The 21,033-nt window shown below is 32.9% G+C and overlaps 1 protein-coding gene across 1 annotated transcript in view; it reads left to right on the forward strand.

The window, feature by feature from the left end:
- The window catches only part of LOC136031140 (lachesin-like), a 129,929-nt gene that overhangs the window by 101,398 nt on the left and 7,498 nt on the right, over nucleotides 1–21,033 (forward strand). Inside the window, exons 8-9 of the mRNA XM_065710460.1 lie at nucleotides 8,650–8,769; nucleotides 13,679–13,798. Coding sequence (XP_065566532.1) covers nucleotides 8,650–8,769; nucleotides 13,679–13,798 — 240 coding nt within the window. The remainder of the gene's footprint in view (nucleotides 1–8,649; nucleotides 8,770–13,678; nucleotides 13,799–21,033) is intronic.

The following is a 21,033-nucleotide window of genomic DNA, read 5'->3' on the forward strand; positions in this document are numbered from 1 at the left end:
TCATTCATTCAATGGGCTAAACCGAGATAAAGTTGCAGGAAAAGATATAGATGAAAATGAAAAAATTTGTGATACCTTGGATGTGAAGGAAGATATGTTTTGCGAGGAAGAATTAGCGACAGTACTAAAAGCATTAAAAAATAATAAGGCTTTAAGTGCTGATAGTGTGATATATGAGTTTCTTAAATATTGTGGCTCTGAGGTTAGAAATAAGCTGCTGAAGATTATGAATATGATTCTTGAAAAATGGGATTTACCTAATTGTTTTAGGAAAACCTTAATTAAAGCACTGTATAAGAAAGGTGACAAGAGTGAGTGTCATTCTCTACCTTTTTAGAAAAAGTAGAGGATGTGACGACCAAATTTTCACTCTTATATTGATAATTGAGAGGTGCCTTCGGTGTCAAAAACCTTAGGTCCTCAGTTTCGTAGATTATGAGCGAGCTTTCGATTCTGTTAATAGAAAAGCTTTAGCGAAGGTCTTATCCTTATACGGTATTAAATAAAAAAAAACAATTTTTTTTTAACTGAAAGTAAGAAGCGACATTAAAATTTAAAACGAAAAGAAATTACTTCGCATATGAAAGGGGCTGCTTCCTCATCAACGCCCCACTTTTTATCTTAAAATTTGACTCTTTCTCTCAACTCTACCTTTTTAAAACAGTAAAAAACTTTAGCTTAAAGAGCGGGACGTTGATGAGGAAGCAGCCCCTTTCACATACGAAGTAATTTCTGTTCCTTTTAGCTTTTAATGTCGCTTCTTACTTTCAGTTAAAAAAAATTGTTTTTTTTTTATTTAATTTTTGAACGTTTTTGAATCAATGCATGTTTTGATTTTGGCTCTCCGCAGACGAGTAAATAAAACAAAATTTGCATATTTATTTATTTTTTGGCTAAATGGCTTTCTCATAGTTTTGATCGAATGATTTTGAGAAAAAAAGGAGCGGGGGAGGAAGCCTAGCTGCCCTCCGATTTTTTTGTTACTTAAAAAGGTAACTAGAACTTTTAATTTTTTACGAATGTTTTTAATAGTAAAAGATATACGTAACTTATAAATTAACTTACGTAACGAACTTTTGTATTCTCATATTTTTATTACATATATGAAGGGGTTCACCCCCTTGTCAGTACCTTGCTTTTTACACTAAAGCTTAAATTTTGTCCCAATTCATTAAGAATGACCACTGAATCACAAAGGCCGTAGAATAAATAGTTCAAATTACTAAAAATACTTTATCGTAAAGAACAAGGTATTAGGAGGAGGTAAGCCCCTCATATGGGTAATAATTTCTGTTTGTTTTAAGTTTTAATGCTGATCCTTACTTCCAGTTGAAAAAACCTTTTCATATTTATTTTTCTTTTTTTTTTAAATAATGCTAGAAAATACTGCGCCCCCTTCATGGAAATTTTCTTCCCCCATGACAAATTCTTCGATGGAAAGCTCCCTCAACATGTCCCCTTCTTCTCAACACCTCCCCCAAACCAAAAAATCCCCCTGAAAACATCCATACACTTCCCAATAACCATTACTATATGCAAGCATTGGTCAAAGTTTGTAACTTATAGTCGCTCCCACTAGGACTGTGTGGGAGTAAGTCGTCCCCAAAGACATAGTTACAAGGTTTTTTGACTACGGTGAATAAAATGGTTATCTCAGAATTTTGATCCGTTGACTTTTGGAAAACAAATGGCGTGAGAGGGGGCCTAGGTGCCCTCCAATTTTTTTGGTCACTTAAAAAGGGCACTAGAACTTTTCATGTCCGTTAAAATGAGCCCTCTCGCAAAATTCTTGGATCACTGGGTCGATACGATCAACCCTGGGAAAAAAAAACAAAAAACAAACAAATAAACACGCATCCGTGATCTGCCTTCTGACAAAAAATACAAAATTCCACATTTTTGCAGATAGAAGCATAAAACTTCTAAAATAGAGTTCTCTGGAACGCTGAATCTGGTGGTGTGAATTTCGTTAAAATTCTGCTCCATTTTTTAGAGTTTTGGTTACTATTGAGTCTGGTCGCTCCTTACTACAGTTCGTTACCACTAACTGTTTGATACAAGACAAATAAATTGAAGTGATTTATGCTATGTAAGAGAATAATATTGCTGCGGTTAAGGTAGGAAATGAGGTTAGCAGCTGGTTTTGTATTAAGAAATTAGTTTTTTTAAATGAAAGTAAGGAGCGACATCAAAACTTAAAACGAACAGAAATTACTCCGTATATGAAAGGGGCTTTTCCTCCTCAACGCCCCGCTCTTTACGCTAAAGTTTGACTCTTTTAAAACAGTAAAAAACTTTAGAGTAAAGAGCGGGGCGTTGAGGAGGAAAAGCCCCTTTCATATTAGGAGTAATTTATGTTCGTTTTAAGTTTTAATGTTGCTCCTTACTTTCATTTAAAAAAACTTGTCTTTTTTTTATTTACTTTCTGGACGTTTTTGAATTAATGCATGTTTTGATCTTGGCTCTCCGCACATAAATAATTAAAACGAAACTTGCATATTAATTAATTGCAATTAATCGGAAGATTTTGAGAAAAAAGGAGCGAGGGAGGAGGCCTTGTTGCTCTCCAATTTTTTGATTACTTAAAAAAGCAACTAGAACTTTTAATTTTTTACAAACTTTTTCATTGGTAAAAAATATACGTAACTTACGAATTAATTTACGTAACGAACTTCTATATTTGTATGTTTTTATTGCGTGTATGAGGGGGTTCAACCCTCGTCGATACCTCGCTCTTTACCCTAAAGCTTAAATTTTGTCTCAATTCCTTAAGAATGACCTCTGAATCACGAAGGTCGTAGAATAAATAGTTGAAATTACTAAAAATACTTTAGCGTAAAGAGTGAGGTATAACGAGGAGGTAAACCCCTCATATGCGTAATAATTTTTGTTCGTTTTAAGTTTTAATGCTGCTCCTTACTTTCAGTAGAAAAAACTTTTCATATTTATTTTTTCATTGTTTTTTTTTCAAATAATGCTAGAAAACCCTGCGCCCCCTTCATTGAAATTCTCTTCCCCCATGACAAGTTTCTCCATTGAAATATCCTCTCACGTAACCCCTCCCCCCTAAACAAAAAAATCCCCCTGAAAACGTCTGTACACTTCCCAGTAACCATTACTACATGTAAACACAGGTCAAAGTTTGTAACTTGCAGCCCCTCCCACGGGGACTGCGGGGGAGTAAGTCGTCCCTAGAGACATAGTTATTAGGTTTTTCGACTATGGTGAATAAAATGGCTATCTCAGAATTTTGATCCGGTGACTTTTGGGAAAAAATGAGCGTGGGAGGGGGCCTAGGTGCCCTCCATTTTTTGTCACTTAAAAAGGGCACTAGAACTTTTAATTTCCGTTAAAATGAACCCTCTCACGACATTCTGGGACCACTCAGTCGATACGATAACCCCTGGGAAAAAAAAAACAAATAAACACGCATCCGTGATCTGTCTTCTGGCAAAAAATACGAAATTCTACATTTTTGTAGATAGAAGCTTGAAATTTCTATAATAAGGTTCTCTGATACGCTGAATCTGATGGTGTGATTTTCGTTAAGATTGTATGACTTTTAGGGGGTGTTTCCCCCTATTTTCTGAAATGAGGCGAATTTTCTCAGGCTCGTAACTTTTGATGGGCATAACTGATCTTGATGAAACTTATATATTTAAAATCAGCTTTAAAATGCGATTCTTTTAAGGTAACTATTGGTATCAAAATTCCATTTTTTAGAGTTTCGGTTACTATTGAGCCGGGTCGCTCCTTACTACAGTTCGTTACCACGAACTATTTGATCAACAGTTAAGCAGGATTGTGTTTTATGCCCTTTTATATGGATCATTTTGATGAACTTTGTCTTAAGGAGCACAGGAAAGGTAATTGGAGACCATGGAATCAAATGGGGAGAAAAAACTCTCCTGGACTTGGATTAGGCTGATAATTTAAGCATATTAGATTAAAGTGTGAGTAAAATTAATGAATTTTTAGAGGTTTTACGAGTTTAGGGTGCTAGAATAGGTTTCAAAATTAATGTATAGAAGACTAAGTCACTAAGGCTAGGAATAAATGAAGATGAAAAGGTGACGCTGGGTAGTAAAAAGACTGATCAGGTTGGCAGGTTCACTTACCTTGGTAGTATTATTAGTAAAGACGTTAGGAGCAGTGAAGATGTTAACAGTAGAATAGCCAAGGCTCAGGGTATTTTTTCACAGTTAAAAAAAGTATGGAAGAATAGAAAAATACGTCTGCAAACCGAGATTAGAATATTCGAAGCTACTGTGATGAAATATGTAGTGGTCAAATATGGCTCTAAAGCATGGATGCTCCGAAAAGCAGATGAAAATTTACTAGACGTTTTCCAGAGAAAATACCTACGGATTTTTCTGGGTACTCGGCTAACTAACCGTATTTCAGATAGTAGGCTGCGAAAAATTTGGTTCAATCCCGCTTTCTAGGGCTGTAATGAAAGAAAGGTTGAGATGGCTAGGTCACGTTCTATAGATGAAGGATGACAGATTGCCGAAGATTTTCCTTTTTGGCAAACCGTCTGGGGCTAAACGGAAAGCATGTCGTCCTCGTCTGGGGTGGAAGGATGTCATAAGTAAAGATTTAAGGGAAATGGGAACTTCCTGGGAGGGTGCAAAGGGGGAGGCTATGAATAAATTGGGTTGGAGGAAGAGCGTGCGTTGCTGTGTTGGCCTTAGGCGGCTTGGTGCTGCGGTGGGCTACTAGTAGTAGTAGCAGTAGTAGGGGTTGAAACAAACCCCCACAGATTGTGCACAAGGGATGCAAGCTATTCCCCGAGGGCATGTAAGTTTTTTTATGGAAGGGCTGGTCGTATAAACTTTAGAGGAGGCTCATTTGATTGGAAATGGGCTGTAGTTCCCTTTAAGAGTCAAAAATAACGGAGGGCAAATATTACATGCTTCTAGTAGCACTACTACCACTATTGCATTTACTACTTCTACTAAAACTATTGCTACAACTACTACTAATATTACAACTTCTTGTTAGGCTAAGAGCATTAAGATGAAAATTTCAAGAAGTATGTGAATATACAGGTTAGTAAAAGGACTTATTGGCAATGTTACAGCAATGCCTAATTGCGTTAAGTTGAAACTTCCAGGACTTGATTACAAAGGTGTTCAACTGACCAAAGGCCAACATTTTAATAATAATGCTTCTGCTACTTTTAGCGCTATTACTATAAATATTACTACTAGTACTGCAAATACTAATGCTTCTACTGTGACTATTATTACAACTATGCCTAAGGGTATGAGGCGAAAAGGTGAATTTGTGGGGGGGGGGGTGAACTGAATCACAGCACACCCTCTGTATGCAGGTCGTCAAAAAGAAATATCAACAATATCTTAGGAACAGTTTTGTGTGCGAAGATGAAACCTACAGGGCTTGTTGTGGGGAGGGGGGTTGTTAAACTAACCAAAAGACAATGTTTGCATCCTAATACTACTGCTTCTACTCATACAACTGCTACTACTACTACTAAAGCTAAGGGTATTAAAGCGAAAATTGTTGGCAATATTGAAACCGTATTGAACTAAATTGAAACATACAATGCCCCAACAGGTAGTAAAGAGGACTTATCAGCTATGTTTCAGGTTCAACTTCAATGCTTGAAGTTGAAGCCTTCAATGAATATTTATGTGAAAGTCAAACTAAATCAAAACGAACCATGAGCATGTAGATTGTCAAAAGGGATAAACAGCAATTTCTCAGAATGGTTTACACTATTGAATTTTTAGAAATTTCAAGGTAAATTTTGGTGGATTTTGAACAAACCAGAACACATTGTGTGTATAGAGGGAGTTTAGAGAGAGTTTGTATTAAATGAAAAGATTATATGCATGCAAGTTTTCAATAAGCAATGTCATAAGCGGCGCTACTCTATCATAGCTATTAAAATCATTGAAACTTTTAAAGGAGCTAATTCGATCGGAAATTAAAAGTTCTATTGCCCTTTTCAAGAGTCAAAAGTATTTGGAAGGCAAGCAGCTCTTACACCTAAAATTTTCAAAACGCTCCCAACACAAAATTTTGAGATAGTCATTTTGTTCAGCATAGTCAAAAGATCTCATAACTATGTTATTGAGGTTCACCTGACCTCCACGATCCCCGGGGTACAAGCTATAAACTTTGCTTACTGTATATATTTAGTATTGACTATCGGGAAGTATACATATGCTTTTCGGGGGGGGGGGATTTTAAAGGAGAATGGAGGTTACGTGGGAGGATCTTTCCGCGGAGGAATCTTTCATGGGAGAAAAAAATTTCCATGGAGAGGGAACTAAATTTTTCGGTATTATTTAAAAAACGGTCATAAATAAAAACTAGGGCTAAGAGCTCATATGGCATTTCTGACGAGGCAAGAAGAGCTAAGAGCCAAAAGCTCATATGGTTTGTCCTTCTAAATATCAAAATTCATTAAGATCCGATCACCCACTCGTAAGTTATAAATACTCATTTTTCTAATTTTTCGTCTCCCTTTAGCCCCCCAGATGGTCGAATCTGGGAAAAAGACTTTATCAAGTCAATTTGTGCAGCTCCCTGACACGCCTACCAATTTTCATCATCCTAGGACGTCCAGAAGCACCAAACTCGCCAAGTCACTGAACCCCTCCCCCCAACTCCCCCAAAAAGAGCGAATCCAGTACGGTTACGTCAATCACGTATCAAGGACATTTGCTTATTCTATCCCCCAAGCTTCCTTCCGATTCCTCCACTCCAAGTGTTTTCCAAGATTTCCCCCTCCAACTCCCCCCAATGTCAAAAGATCTGGTCGGGATTTGAAATAAGAGCTCTGAGACATGAATTCCTTCTAAATATCAATTTCATTAAGATCCGATCACCTATTCGTAAGATAAAAATACCCCAATTTTCGCGTTTTCCAAGAATTCCGGTTTCCCTCTCCAACTCCTCCCAATGTCACAGGATCTGGTCTAAATTTAAAATTAGAGCTTTAAAGCACAAGATCCTTCTAAATATCAAATTTCATTAAGATCTGGTCACCCTTTCGTAAGTTACAAATAGCTCATTTTTCCAAATTACCCCTCCCCCCAACTCCACCAAAGAGAACAGATCCGGTCCGGTTATGTGAGTCACGTATCTTAGACAGGTTTTTATTCTTCCCATCCAGTTTCAGCCTGATCTTTCCGCTTGAAGTATTTTCTAAGATTTTCGCCCCCCCCCAACTGCCCCCCAAATGAATGCTGGATCTGGTTGAGATTTAAAATAAGAGATCTGAGTGACGAGGTCCATCTAAATATGAAGTTTCATGAAGATCCGATCACTCCTTCGTAAATTAAATATACGTCATTTTTCTAATTTTTCAGAATTAAGCCCCCCCCCAAATTCCCCTAAATAGAGTGGAGCCGTTCCAATTATGTCAATCACGTATCTAAGACTTCTGCTTATTTTTTCCACCAAGTTTGATCCCGATCCCTCCACTCTAAGCGTTTTCCATGATTTTAGGCTCCCCAAACTCCCCCCAATGTCACCAAATCTGGTCAGGACTTAAAATAACAGCTCTGAGACAAGATATCCTTCCAAACATCAAATTTCATTAAGATCTGATCAACCGTTCGTCAGTTAAAAATACTTCATTTTCTATTTTTTCCGAATTAACGGGCCACCCACTCCCCCCCCCCCAGATGGTCAAATCGGGAAAACTACTATTTCTAATTTAATCTGATCTGGTCCCTGATACGCCTGCCAAATCTTATCATCCTAGCTTACCAGGAAGTGCCTAAAGTAGCAAAACCGGGACCGACAGACCGACAGAATTTGCGATTGCTATATGTCACTTGGTTAATGCCAAGTGCCATAAAAATCTAACAAACGAGTTCTTACAACTGGAAGTGAGGAGCAAAATTAAAATTAAAATTGAACAGAAATCGCGAAGGGGGTTTTCCTTCTCCGCAATTGCTCGCTCTTCACGCTAAAGTTTTTGGAACTTAAAAAAACAAACTTATAGTTCTAATTAAACGCCCTTGTGTTTCATTATTCATTCTTAAATATTTTGAACAAAAAATCAAAATTTAGCTTGAAGAGCGGTGTATTTAGGAGGGGGCAACGCATGTCATATTCGTAATAATTTCTGTGTATTTTAAATTTAAATGCTGCTCCTTACTTTCAGTTGAAAAAAAGAGTTTTTGTAATTCAATACTTTCTATATTGGCTTGAAATACTATTCCACGTTGCCTCAAAAATCCAGCTCCCTGTAGCAAAGCTTATACTGCAAAGTTACTAATTTGTGATTAGTGGTCATTACTATTATGTGGACTATAAAAGTGATTATCTTTAACAAACAAATTTAGAAGGCCCCTTTTAATTCGATCTTTGTATTGAAATCAAAATTCTGCTTCTTTCATTGCCTTGAAATCACGTAATAAATTTTTAATTTGACTTGGAATGTTGTTTCAAATTATCCAATTACAATTTAACTGCATGTTTCTGTAATGAATGTTTACAGGCAATTTAATCTCTAGACTTTGTGAACATGCGAGATTGCTGGTCAGATAGGACAAACAAGCTTTATGACCGTTTATTGTTCACGAAATCACTTGGCTCATTCCTAAATGCACAGAAAATAAGTACATAGGAATTAGTCTTGTAATATAATAAAATGTCCCTTTATAGAACTCGAATCTGCTCTGTGGTCTGAAAAACGTCAAATTTTAGCTGATACAGCCGAAGAACAAACAGGATTTGTTGATCTTGTAGAGGAAGGGGCAAAAGCTGAGAGTGAATTTTCAAAAGGTAGGAGTCTGTTAGCGCTTACCATTTTTCCAAAGTCACTTATTTTTCCTGCATTATTTTTTATATTCAGAACAATCCATTAATAGAATATTTTTGTCACCTATATCTATGCCGACTGAACTTCATAAAAAAGATGGCGCTTTTCCAAATTGTAACTATTTCAAAAGCTATAGGAGAGAAATAGTGTTTATTAGTCTTGTACATATATATATATATATGTATATATATATATATATATATATATATATATATATATATATATATATATATATATATATATATATATATATATATATATATATATATATATATACTAGCTGTTGGGGTGGCGCTTCGCGCCACCCCAACACCTAGTTGGTGGGGGCGCTTCGCGCCCAACCCCCCCAAGCCCCCCCGCGCGCGTAAGTCGTTACGCGCCATATTAGTTACGCGCCATTGTAGTTGTGTCCCTATGTCCCACCTGTATATATATATATATATATATATATATATATATATATGTTTTTAACTACGTAAAACTTGCGAATATACAACATTCTTTGCTGTCCCATTGTCTGTGCATATAAATAGATTGTCAGGTTTACCGACTCTTGAACATGCAACATATAATGGTCCATGGGAAAACAATCCGTATTCAGATCTATACCTCATGATTCTAATGATTGCCCTTGAGCTTTGTTGATGGTGATTGCTAATCGACCATTCCCTGAGTCGCCATCGTCATTTATATATCCCCCTGTGCACCCCGGCGTCCCCTTTGTAGTTATGTCCCTGTGTCCCGGTCGTCGTCATTTATACTCCCTGTGTCCCGGTGCTTTGTTGATTGCTAATCGAACATTCCTTTTGTCCCGGTCGCTTTCTCTTTGAGTGTCGTCATTTATTTAGATTGTCAGGTTTACCGACTCTTGAACATGCAACATATAATTGTCCATGGGAAAAACAATCCATATTCAGATCTATACCTCATGATTCTAATGATTGCCCTTGAGATTTGTTGATGGTAATTGCTAATTGAACATTCCCTGTGTCCCGGTCGTCATTTATATTCCCAGTATTCCGGTCGTCATTTGTGTCCCAGTGTTCCCCTTTTAGTTTTTTTTTTATTGGTTTTGACCTTTTTTTAGGTTTTTTAGTTTTTTTCTTTTTTCTTTTTAGTTTTTTTGAAGTTTTTATCTTTTTAGTTTTTTTATTTTTATTTATATTTTTTTAGTTTTCTTTTTCTCCTTTATTTTTCAGTTTTTTTCCTTTTTTTTGTTTTTTTCTTTTTTAGTTCTTTTAGTTTTTACCTTTTTTAGTTTTTTTTAGTTTTTTAGATGAAAATTTTTTTTAGTTTTTTTCCTTTTTTTCTTTTTAGTTTTTTATTGGTTTTTACCTTTTTTTAGCTTTTTTAGTTTTTTTCGTTTTTTCTTTTTACTTTTTTTTTTAGTTTTTATCTTTTTTATTTTTTTTTATTTTTATTCTTAATTTTATTAGTTTTCTTTTTCTCTTCTATTTTTCAGTTTTTTCCTTTTTTTTAAGTTTTTTTTTTAGTTTTTAGTTTTTTTAGTTTTTTTTTCCTTTTTTTCTTTTTAGTTTTTTATTGGTTTTTACCTTTTTTTTAGCTTTTTTAGTTTTTTTCGTTTTTTCTTTTTACTTTTTTTTTAGTTTTTATCTTTTTTATTTTTTTTTATTTTATTCTTAATTTTATTAGTTTTCTTTTTCTCTTCTATTTTTCAGTTTTTTCCTTTTTTTAAGTTTTTTTTTAGTTTTTAGTTTTTTTAGTTTTTTAGTTTTTTTAGTTTTTTTAGTTTTTTAGCTTTTTTATTTTTTTTATTAGTTTTTAGTTTTTTTGTAGTTTTTGCCTTTTTTTAGTTTTTTCAGTTTTTTTTTTTTTAGTTTTTAGTTTTTTACCTTTTTTGTGGATCGTCACCTGATCCACAGATCCACAGATCCACAGATCCACAGACAACTTATTTTTATATATATAGAAGATATCTATATATATAAAAATAAGTTGTCTGTCTGTCTGTGGATGTGTGGATGGATGTGTCAGGTGGCGTCACCTGAAAAAACTGGATCAGGTGACGTCAAAACTGAAAAAACTAAAAAAAGGCAAAAACTACAAAAAAAACTAAAAACTAATAAAAAAAATAAAAAAGCTAAAAAACTAAAAAAACTATAAAGGTAAAAACCAATAAAAAACTAAAAAAAAAAACTGAAAAAACTAAAAAAAGGCAAAAACTACAAAAAAAAACTAAAAACTAATAAAAAAAGTAAAAAAGCTAAAAAACTAAAAAAACTAAAAAAACTAAAAAAAGGTAAAAAACTAAAAAAAATAAAAAATAAAAAAAAACTAAAAAAAAGGAAAAAACTGAAAAATAAGCTAAAATAAAGGTAAAAACCAATAAAAAACTAAAAAAAAAAAGGAAAAAACTAATAATCTATAAAAACTAATAAATGACGACACTCAAAGAGAAAGCGACCAGGACAAAAGGAATGTTCGATTAGCAATCAACAAAGCACCGGGACACAGGGAGTATAAATGACGACCAGGACATAAGTAAAAAAAAAAAACTATCTATATATATAAAAATAAGTTGTCAAACTAAAAAAAGGCAAAAACTACAAAAAAAACTAAAAACTAATAAAAAAGCTAAAAAACTAAAAAAAACTAAAAAAAAGGCAAAAACTACAAAAAAAACTAAAAACTAATAAAAAAAATAAAAAAGCTAAAAAACTAAAAAAACTAAAAAAAACTAAAAAAAGGTAAAAACTAAAAAAATTAAAAACTAAAAAAAACTAAAAAAAAGGAAAAAACTGAAAAATAAGCTAAAATAAAGGTAAAAACCAATAAAAAACTAAAAAAAAACTGAAAAAACTAAAAAAAGGCAAAAACTACAAAAAAACTAAAAACTAATAAAAAAAGTAAAAAAGCTAAAAAACTAAAAAAACTAAAAAAACTAAAAAAACTAAAAAAGGTAAAAAACTAAAAAAAATAAAAAATAAAAAAAAACTAAAAAAAAAGGAAAAAACTGAAAAATAAGCTAACATAAAGGTAAAACCAATAAAAACTAAAAAGAAAAAAAGGAAAAAACTAAAAAAAATTTTCATCTAAAAAACTAAAAAAAACTAAAAAAGGTAAAAACTAAAAGAACTAAAAAAGAAAAAAATAAATGACGACACTCAAAGAGAAAGCGACCAGGACAAAAGGAATGTTCGATTAGCAATCAACAAAGCACCGGGACATAGGGAGTATAAATGACGACCAGGACATAAGTAAAAAAAAAATTAACAAAACTAAAAAGAAGGTAAAAACTACAAAAAAACTAAAAAGAAAAAAAAACTAAAAACTAATAAAAAAACTAAAAAATCTAAAAATCTAAATAAACTAAAAAAGAAAAAAAAAAGGAAAAAAATAAAGGAGAAAAACAAAACTAAAAAACGAATGTATATACAGACCGGTACACCGGGATACAAATGACGACCGGGACACAGGGAATATAAATGACGACCGGGAGCCTTTTTTTTTCATAATGATACTGGTTAATTAGTCCATGTTGTCTTTTTATAGATTGATTTTTTTTTTTCGCTGTTGATCGTTTTTGCTTTTGTTTATTTATAATACTGCATACTTTGTGTTTTTATACTTTTACGGGTAATAAAGTTCATTCATTCATTCATTCATTCATTCAATGGGCTAAACCGAGATAAAGTTGCAGGAAAAGATATAGATGAAAATGAAAAAATTTGTGATACCTTGGATGTGAAGGAAGATATGTTTTGCGAGGAAGAATTAGCGACAGTACTAAAAGCATTAAAAAATAATAAGGCTTTAAGTGCTGATAGTGTGATATATGAGTTTCTTAAATATTGTGGCTCTGAGGTTAGAAATAAGCTGCTGAAGATTATGAATATGATTCTTGAAAAATGGGATTTACCTAATTGTTTTAGGAAAACCTTAATTAAAGCACTGTATAAGAAAGGTGACAAGAGTGAGTGTCATCCTCTACCTTTTTAGAAAAAGTAGAGGATGTGACGACCAAATTTTCACTCTTATATTGATAATTGAGAGGTGCCTTCGGTGTCAAAAACCTTAGGTCCTCAGTTTCGTAGATTATGAGCGAGCTTTCGATTCTGTTAATAGAAAAGCTTTAGCGAAGGTCTTATCCTTATACGGTATTAAATAAAAAAAAACAATTTTTTTTTAACTGAAAGTAAGAAGCGACATTAAAATTTAAAACGAAAAGAAATTACTTCGCATATGAAAGGGGCTGCTTCCTCATCAACGCCCCACTTTTTATCTTAAAATTTGACTCTTTCTCTCAACTCTACCTTTTTAAAACAGTAAAAAACTTTAGCTTAAAGAGCGGGACGTTGATGAGGAAGCAGCCCCTTTCACATACGAAGTAATTTCTGTTCCTTTTAGCTTTTAATGTCGCTTCTTACTTTCAGTTAAAAAAAATTGTTTTTTTTTTATTTAATTTTTGAACGTTTTTGAATCAATGCATGTTTTGATTTTGGCTCTCCGCAGACGAGTAAATAAAACAAAATTTGCATATTTATTTATTTTTTGGCTAAATGGCTTTCTCATAGTTTTGATCGAATGATTTTGAGAAAAAAAGGAGCGGGGGAGGAAGCCTAGCTGCCCTCCGATTTTTTTGTTACTTAAAAAGGTAACTAGAACTTTTAATTTTTTACGAATGTTTTTAATAGTAAAAGATATACGTAACTTATTAATTAGCTTACGTAACGAACATACGAACATTACGTTACGTAACGACTTTGTGAACATGCGAGATTGCTGGTCAGATAGGACAAACAAGCTTTATGACCGTTTATTGTTCACGAAATCACTTGGCTCATTCCTAAATGCACAGAAAATAAGTACATAGGAATTAGTCTTGTAATATAATAAAATGTCCCTTTATAGAACTCGAATCTGCTCTGTGGTCTGAAAAACGTCAAATTTTAGCTGATACAGCCGAAGAACAAACAGGATTTGTTGATCTTGTAGAGGAAGGGGCAAAAGCTGAGAGTGAATTTTCAAAAGGTAGGAGTCTGTTAGCGCTTACCATTTTTCCAAAGTCACTTATTTTTCCTGCATTATTTTTTATATTCAGAACAATCCATTAATAGAATATTTTTGTCACCTATATCTATGCCGACTGAACTTCATAAAAAAGATGGCGCTTTTCCAAATTGTAACTATTTCAAAAGCTATAGGAGAGAAATAGTGTTTATTAGTCTTGTACATATATATATATATATGTATATATATATATATATATATATATATATATATATATATATATATATATATATATATATATATATATATATATATATATATATATACTAGCTGTTGGGGTGGCGCTTCGCGCCACCCCAACACCTAGTTGGTGGGGGCGCTTCGCGCCCAACCCCCCCAAGCCCCCCCGCGCGCGTAAGTCGTTACGCGCCATATTAGTTACGCGCCATTGTAGTTGTGTCCCTATGTCCCACCTGTATATATATATATATATATATATATATATATATATATGTTTTTAACTACGTAAAACTTGCGAATATACAACATTCTTTGCTGTCCCATTGTCTGTGCATATAAATAGATTGTCAGGTTTACCGACTCTTGAACATGCAACATATAATGGTCCATGGGAAAACAATCCGTATTCAGATCTATACCTCATGATTCTAATGATTGCCCTTGAGCTTTGTTGATGGTGATTGCTAATCGACCATTCCCTGAGTCGCCATCGTCATTTATATATCCCCCTGTGCACCCCGGCGTCCCCTTTGTAGTTATGTCCCTGTGTCCCGGTCGTCGTCATTTATACTCCCTGTGTCCCGGTGCTTTGTTGATTGCTAATCGAACATTCCTTTTGTCCCGGTCGCTTTCTCTTTGAGTGTCGTCATTTATTTAGATTGTCAGGTTTACCGACTCTTGAACATGCAACATATAATTGTCCATGGGAAAAACAATCCATATTCAGATCTATACCTCATGATTCTAATGATTGCCCTTGAGATTTGTTGATGGTAATTGCTAATTGAACATTCCCTGTGTCCCGGTCGTCATTTATATTCCCAGTATTCCGGTCGTCATTTGTGTCCCAGTGTTCCCCTTTTAGTTTTTTTTTTATTGGTTTTGACCTTTTTTTAGGTTTTTTAGTTTTTTTCTTTTTTCTTTTTAGTTTTTTTGAAGTTTTTATCTTTTTAGTTTTTTTATTTTTATTTATATTTTTTTAGTTTTCTTTTTCTCCTTTATTTTTCAGTTTTTTTCCTTTTTTTTGTTTTTTTCTTTTTTAGTTCTTTTAGTTTTTACCTTTTTTAGTTTTTTTTAGTTTTTTAGATGAAAATTTTTTTTAGTTTTTTTCCTTTTTTTCTTTTTAGTTTTTTATTGGTTTTTACCTTTTTTTAGCTTTTTTAGTTTTTTTCGTTTTTTCTTTTTACTTTTTTTTTTAGTTTTTATCTTTTTTATTTTTTTTTATTTTTATTCTTAATTTTATTAGTTTTCTTTTTCTCTTCTATTTTTCAGTTTTTTCCTTTTTTTTAAGTTTTTTTTTTAGTTTTTAGTTTTTTTAGTTTTTTTTTCCTTTTTTTCTTTTTAGTTTTTTATTGGTTTTTACCTTTTTTTTAGCTTTTTTAGTTTTTTTCGTTTTTTCTTTTTACTTTTTTTTTAGTTTTTATCTTTTTTATTTTTTTTTATTTTATTCTTAATTTTATTAGTTTTCTTTTTCTCTTCTATTTTTCAGTTTTTTCCTTTTTTTAAGTTTTTTTTTAGTTTTTAGTTTTTTTAGTTTTTTAGTTTTTTTAGTTTTTTTAGTTTTTTAGCTTTTTTATTTTTTTTATTAGTTTTTAGTTTTTTTGTAGTTTTTGCCTTTTTTTAGTTTTTTCAGTTTTTTTTTTTTAGTTTTTAGTTTTTTACCTTTTTTGTGGATCGTCACCTGATCCACAGATCCACAGATCCACAGATCCACAGACAACTTATTTTTATATATATAGAAGATATCTATATATATAAAAATAAGTTGTCTGTCTGTCTGTGGATGTGTGGATGGATGTGTCAGGTGGCGTCACCTGAAAAAACTGGATCAGGTGACGTCAAAACTGAAAAAACTAAAAAAAGGCAAAAACTACAAAAAAAACTAAAAACTAATAAAAAAAATAAAAAAGCTAAAAAACTAAAAAAACTATAAAGGTAAAAACCAATAAAAAACTAAAAAAAAAAACTGAAAAAACTAAAAAAAGGCAAAAACTACAAAAAAAAACTAAAAACTAATAAAAAAAGTAAAAAAGCTAAAAAACTAAAAAAACTAAAAAAACTAAAAAAAGGTAAAAAACTAAAAAAAATAAAAAATAAAAAAAAACTAAAAAAAAGGAAAAAACTGAAAAATAAGCTAAAATAAAGGTAAAAACCAATAAAAAACTAAAAAAAAAAAGGAAAAAACTAATAATCTATAAAAACTAATAAATGACGACACTCAAAGAGAAAGCGACCAGGACAAAAGGAATGTTCGATTAGCAATCAACAAAGCACCGGGACACAGGGAGTATAAATGACGACCAGGACATAAGTAAAAAAAAAAAACTATCTATATATATAAAAATAAGTTGTCAAACTAAAAAAAGGCAAAAACTACAAAAAAAACTAAAAACTAATAAAAAAGCTAAAAAACTAAAAAAAACTAAAAAAAAGGCAAAAACTACAAAAAAAACTAAAAACTAATAAAAAAAATAAAAAAGCTAAAAAACTAAAAAAACTAAAAAAAACTAAAAAAAGGTAAAAACTAAAAAAATTAAAAACTAAAAAAAACTAAAAAAAAGGAAAAAACTGAAAAATAAGCTAAAATAAAGGTAAAAACCAATAAAAAACTAAAAAAAAACTGAAAAAACTAAAAAAAGGCAAAAACTACAAAAAAACTAAAAACTAATAAAAAAAGTAAAAAAGCTAAAAAACTAAAAAAACTAAAAAAACTAAAAAAACTAAAAAAAGGTAAAAAACTAAAAAAAATAAAAAATAAAAAAAAACTAAAAAAAAAGGAAAAAACTGAAAAATAAGCTAACATAAAGGTAAAACCAATAAAAACTAAAAAGAAAAAAAGGAAAAAACTAAAAAAAATTTTCATCTAAAAAACTAAAAAAAACTAAAAAAGGTAAAAACTAAAAGAACTAAAAAAGAAAAAAATAAATGACGACACTCAAAGAGAAAGCGACCAGGACAAAAGGAATGTTCGATTAGCAATCAACAAAGCACCGGGACATAGGGAGTATAAATGACGACCAGGACATAAGTAAAAAAAAAATTAACAAAACTAAAAAGAAGGTAAAAACTACAAAAAAACTAAAAAGAAAAAAAAACTAAAAACTAATAAAAAAACTAAAAAATCTAAAAATCTAAATAAACTAAAAAAGAAAAAAAAAAGGAAAAAAATAAAGGAGAAAAACAAAACTAAAAAACGAATGTATATACAGACCGGTACACCGGGATACAAATGACGACCGGGACACAGGGAATATAAATGACGACCGGGACACAGGGACACAACTACAACGGGGACACCGGGGGAAACAGGGGGATATAAATGACGACCGGGACAAAAAAACTAAAAAGAAAAAAAAACTAAAAACTAATAAAAAAACTAAAAAATCTAAAAATCTAAATAAGCTAAAAAAGAAAAAAAAAGGAAAAAAATAAAGGAGAAAAACAAAACTAAAAAACGAATGTATATACAGACCGGGACACCGGGATACAAATGACGACCGGGACACAGGGAATATAAATGACGACCGGGACACAGGGACACAACTACAACGGGGACACCGGAGGAAACAGGGGGATGTAAATGACGGGACCATTATATGTTGCATGTTCAAGAGTCGGTAAACCTGACAATCTATATATATGCAAAGACAATGGGACAGCAAAGAATGTTGTATATTCGCAAGTTTTACGTAGTTAAAACCATATATATATATATATCTATCTATATTCACAGGTGGGACATAGGGACACAACTACAATGGCGCGTAACTATTATGGCGCGTAACGACTTACGCGCGCGGGGGGGCTTGGGGGGGGCGCGAAGCGCCCCCACCAACTAGGTGTTGGGGTGGCGTGAAGCGCCACCCCAACAGCTAGTATATATATAAAAATAAGTTGTCTGTCTGTCTGTGGATCAGGTGACGTCATGTTTCTGTGTTGACTGACGTCATGAAATTAGTTGTCGTCATTTTTGCTATGACGGTGACGTCATTAAAGATATTTAAGACATATATGTTCACGTAGAAATCTATTAATGTTTAAGTTTAAAATGACTGATGAACTTACAATGGCAAAAGCCGATGAAGATGCTCAAAGAGTCTATGCCAAAAAACTTGCTGCTGATAGAGAAAGTCAGAAAAGAAAGCGTGCCGAGGAATCAAAAGAACAGCAGGCTTGAGGCTAAAGAACGCAAAACCGCGCAGTTAGATGAAGATCCACCTGGACAGCGAGAGTCAAAACATATCAAAACTGAAAATGATAGCGATGATGATTGGGTTTGGGATTTTGACTTGGATAAGGTCATCAATGCCTACCAGATTTTAGTTTAAAAAAATAAAGGCTCGGCGATATGTATTTCATAGTGAAACTGAAAAATAAAGAAGAAAAAGAAAACTGAAAAAGAAAAATGTAAAAAACTAAAAAATACTAAAAAGAAAAAACACTCAAAGAGAAATTACAGACCGGGACACAAATGACGACCGGGACAGAGGGATTATAAATAACGACCGGGACACTCAAAGAGAAATTACAGACTGGGATACCGGGACACAAATGACGACCGGGACACAGGGAATATAAATGACGACCAGGACACAGGTATTTAAGAATATCGTTCAAAGACAAATTTTTAAATGTAAGAAGACCGTTGAAAGAGAAATTTCTAATTGTAAAATGACTGAAGAACCTACAATGTCAACGGTACCACCATCGAAGTAGATAACCAGTGGGTTATCCCAGCTTTTTTTTCGCTTTGCAAAAATGATTCTTTTGCAAAAAAACTGCTGTATACTGAAGTACCTTCGTATTACACGTGGAATACTAAAAATAAAGTATTTGAACGTCGAAAACAGGGTAAGTCAGTCGACGGCCAACCTACCATCTTCAAAGATACCACGATAGGAAGACTCTACGACTCTAAATATAAGTCAAAAATGTCCGAAGATATACTCCATCGAAAACAGTTAGAGACGTCAGATATGACTTTAGATTTTACATCAGAAATGTATAACTACACTTTAGTCATTATAGAAGATTTGTGCGTATGTATGGCAAACAAACCTCTTCAGGATTTGGGAATGCCTTCACCTAACCGTATCGCTGCTGTTTCGACATGTGTAGAATTGGATCGTGAACAAAGTTACAGTACGAGTGATCTATTGTCGTATGTACAAAATAACATTTCCAAGTTAACGTCGGAACAAAAAGACATTTATGATACGATAGACTCAATTTCAGGACGTATACAACTACCTGCTGATTTCTGTAATTTAGTGACGTCCAAAAATGAATTGATTGAAAAAGTATTTCCGAATATTCTAAAAAATTATAAAAATAATAAATGGCTAAGTGAAAGAGCGATTCTCGCACCCAAAAATACAGACGTCCACGAAATCAACAATATTGTTTTGACCAAGATTCGAGACCAGGCAGTCCTTTACAAGTCAGTCGACACAGTTTTGGAACCAAATAAAGCGGTTAATTATCCATCTGAATTTTTAAATTCCATAGATCTTTCAGGGTTTCCACCACACGTGCTACAACTAAAAATAGGCGTACCAATAATACTTTTAAGAAATATCAACCCACCAAAGCTTTGCAATGGCACGCGACTTGCCGTAAAAAAAACAATGGAAAACCTAATAGAGGCCACAATCTTGACAGGGCCTTTTGAGGGTGAGGCTGTTCTTATTCCTCGCATTCCCATGATTCCAACGGATCTGCATTTTCAATTTAAAAGATTGCAATTCCCAATTCGATTAGCATTTGCAATCACCATTAACAAAGCTCAAGGTCAATCATTAGAAAAATGTGGTATAGATCTTAATACTGATTGTTTTTCCCATGGACAATTGTACGTTGCATGTTCGAGGGTCGGTAAACCTGACAATCTATTTATATGCAGCGACAATTGGACAGTGAAGAATGTTGTATATTCTCAAGTTTTACGCAGTTAATTTGTATTGTATCTATCTATCTATCTATCTATATAAAAACGAGTTGTGTGTATGCATGTTTGTTTGTTTGTAAAAAGAGTTTGCATATGACGTCATTATTAGTACATACGGCTTTGTATATGCACAGACAATGGGAAAGCCAAGAATGTTGTATATTCGCAATTTTTACGTAGTTTAACTCCTGCAGACGAAATGAATGCTTGCCTTAAAAATTCTAATTTATGGGCACACGTAAAAATATTAAAATTAACTACAAATATGCGTGTCCGATTGCAAACCGATGACTCTGGTCAAACATTTTCAGATCAATTGCTGGCAATTGGAAACGGAAGGCTCCCAGTAGTGGGAAAGCCAAAAATGTTGTATATTCGCAATTTTTAGGTAGTTTGAAACACATATATAAATCTATCTATAATCACAGGTGGGACACAGGGACACAACTACAATGGCGCGTAACTAATATGGCGCGTAACGACTTACGCGCGCGGGGGGGCTTGGGGGAGGGCGCGAAGCGCCCCACCAACTAGGTGTTGGGGTGGCGCGAAGCGCCACCCCAACAGCTAGTATATATATATATATATATATATATATATATATATATATATATATATATATATATATATATATATATATATATATATATATATATATATATATATATATATATATCGGAAATATTCTAGTGCCTAAGAGGGTGAGCCCATTTCCCTTCCTGGAAATACCAAAAACATTCAGGAAGTACGGAATTTTTAGAACTGAGAAATATAAACGCGATAAGAAAAAACACCAGGACATTTACCTCTAAACTAAGGCTCACCACCGTAGGTTAAACGATCAAGTCCCCTCTCCCTTGCTGGCTTTCAGTGCGCACTCTCTACTATATTCTGTTCAATTTGAACACCATTATTCAATATGAATGGTTTTCAGAACATGGTAATGCGATTGTCGCTGGTTTATCTCTCTGTTCTTATTTATGAGTTCTATAACAGAAAAAAGTACTGACGCTTAAAGAACCCCTGAATAGCCAATATTATTCTCAATTCCACTATTCTGGAAAATTTG

The sequence above is a fragment of the Artemia franciscana genome, chromosome 9 (genome assembly GCF_032884065.1).
Source record: "Artemia franciscana chromosome 9, ASM3288406v1, whole genome shotgun sequence".
Classification (NCBI taxonomy): domain Eukaryota; kingdom Metazoa; phylum Arthropoda; class Branchiopoda; order Anostraca; family Artemiidae; genus Artemia; species Artemia franciscana.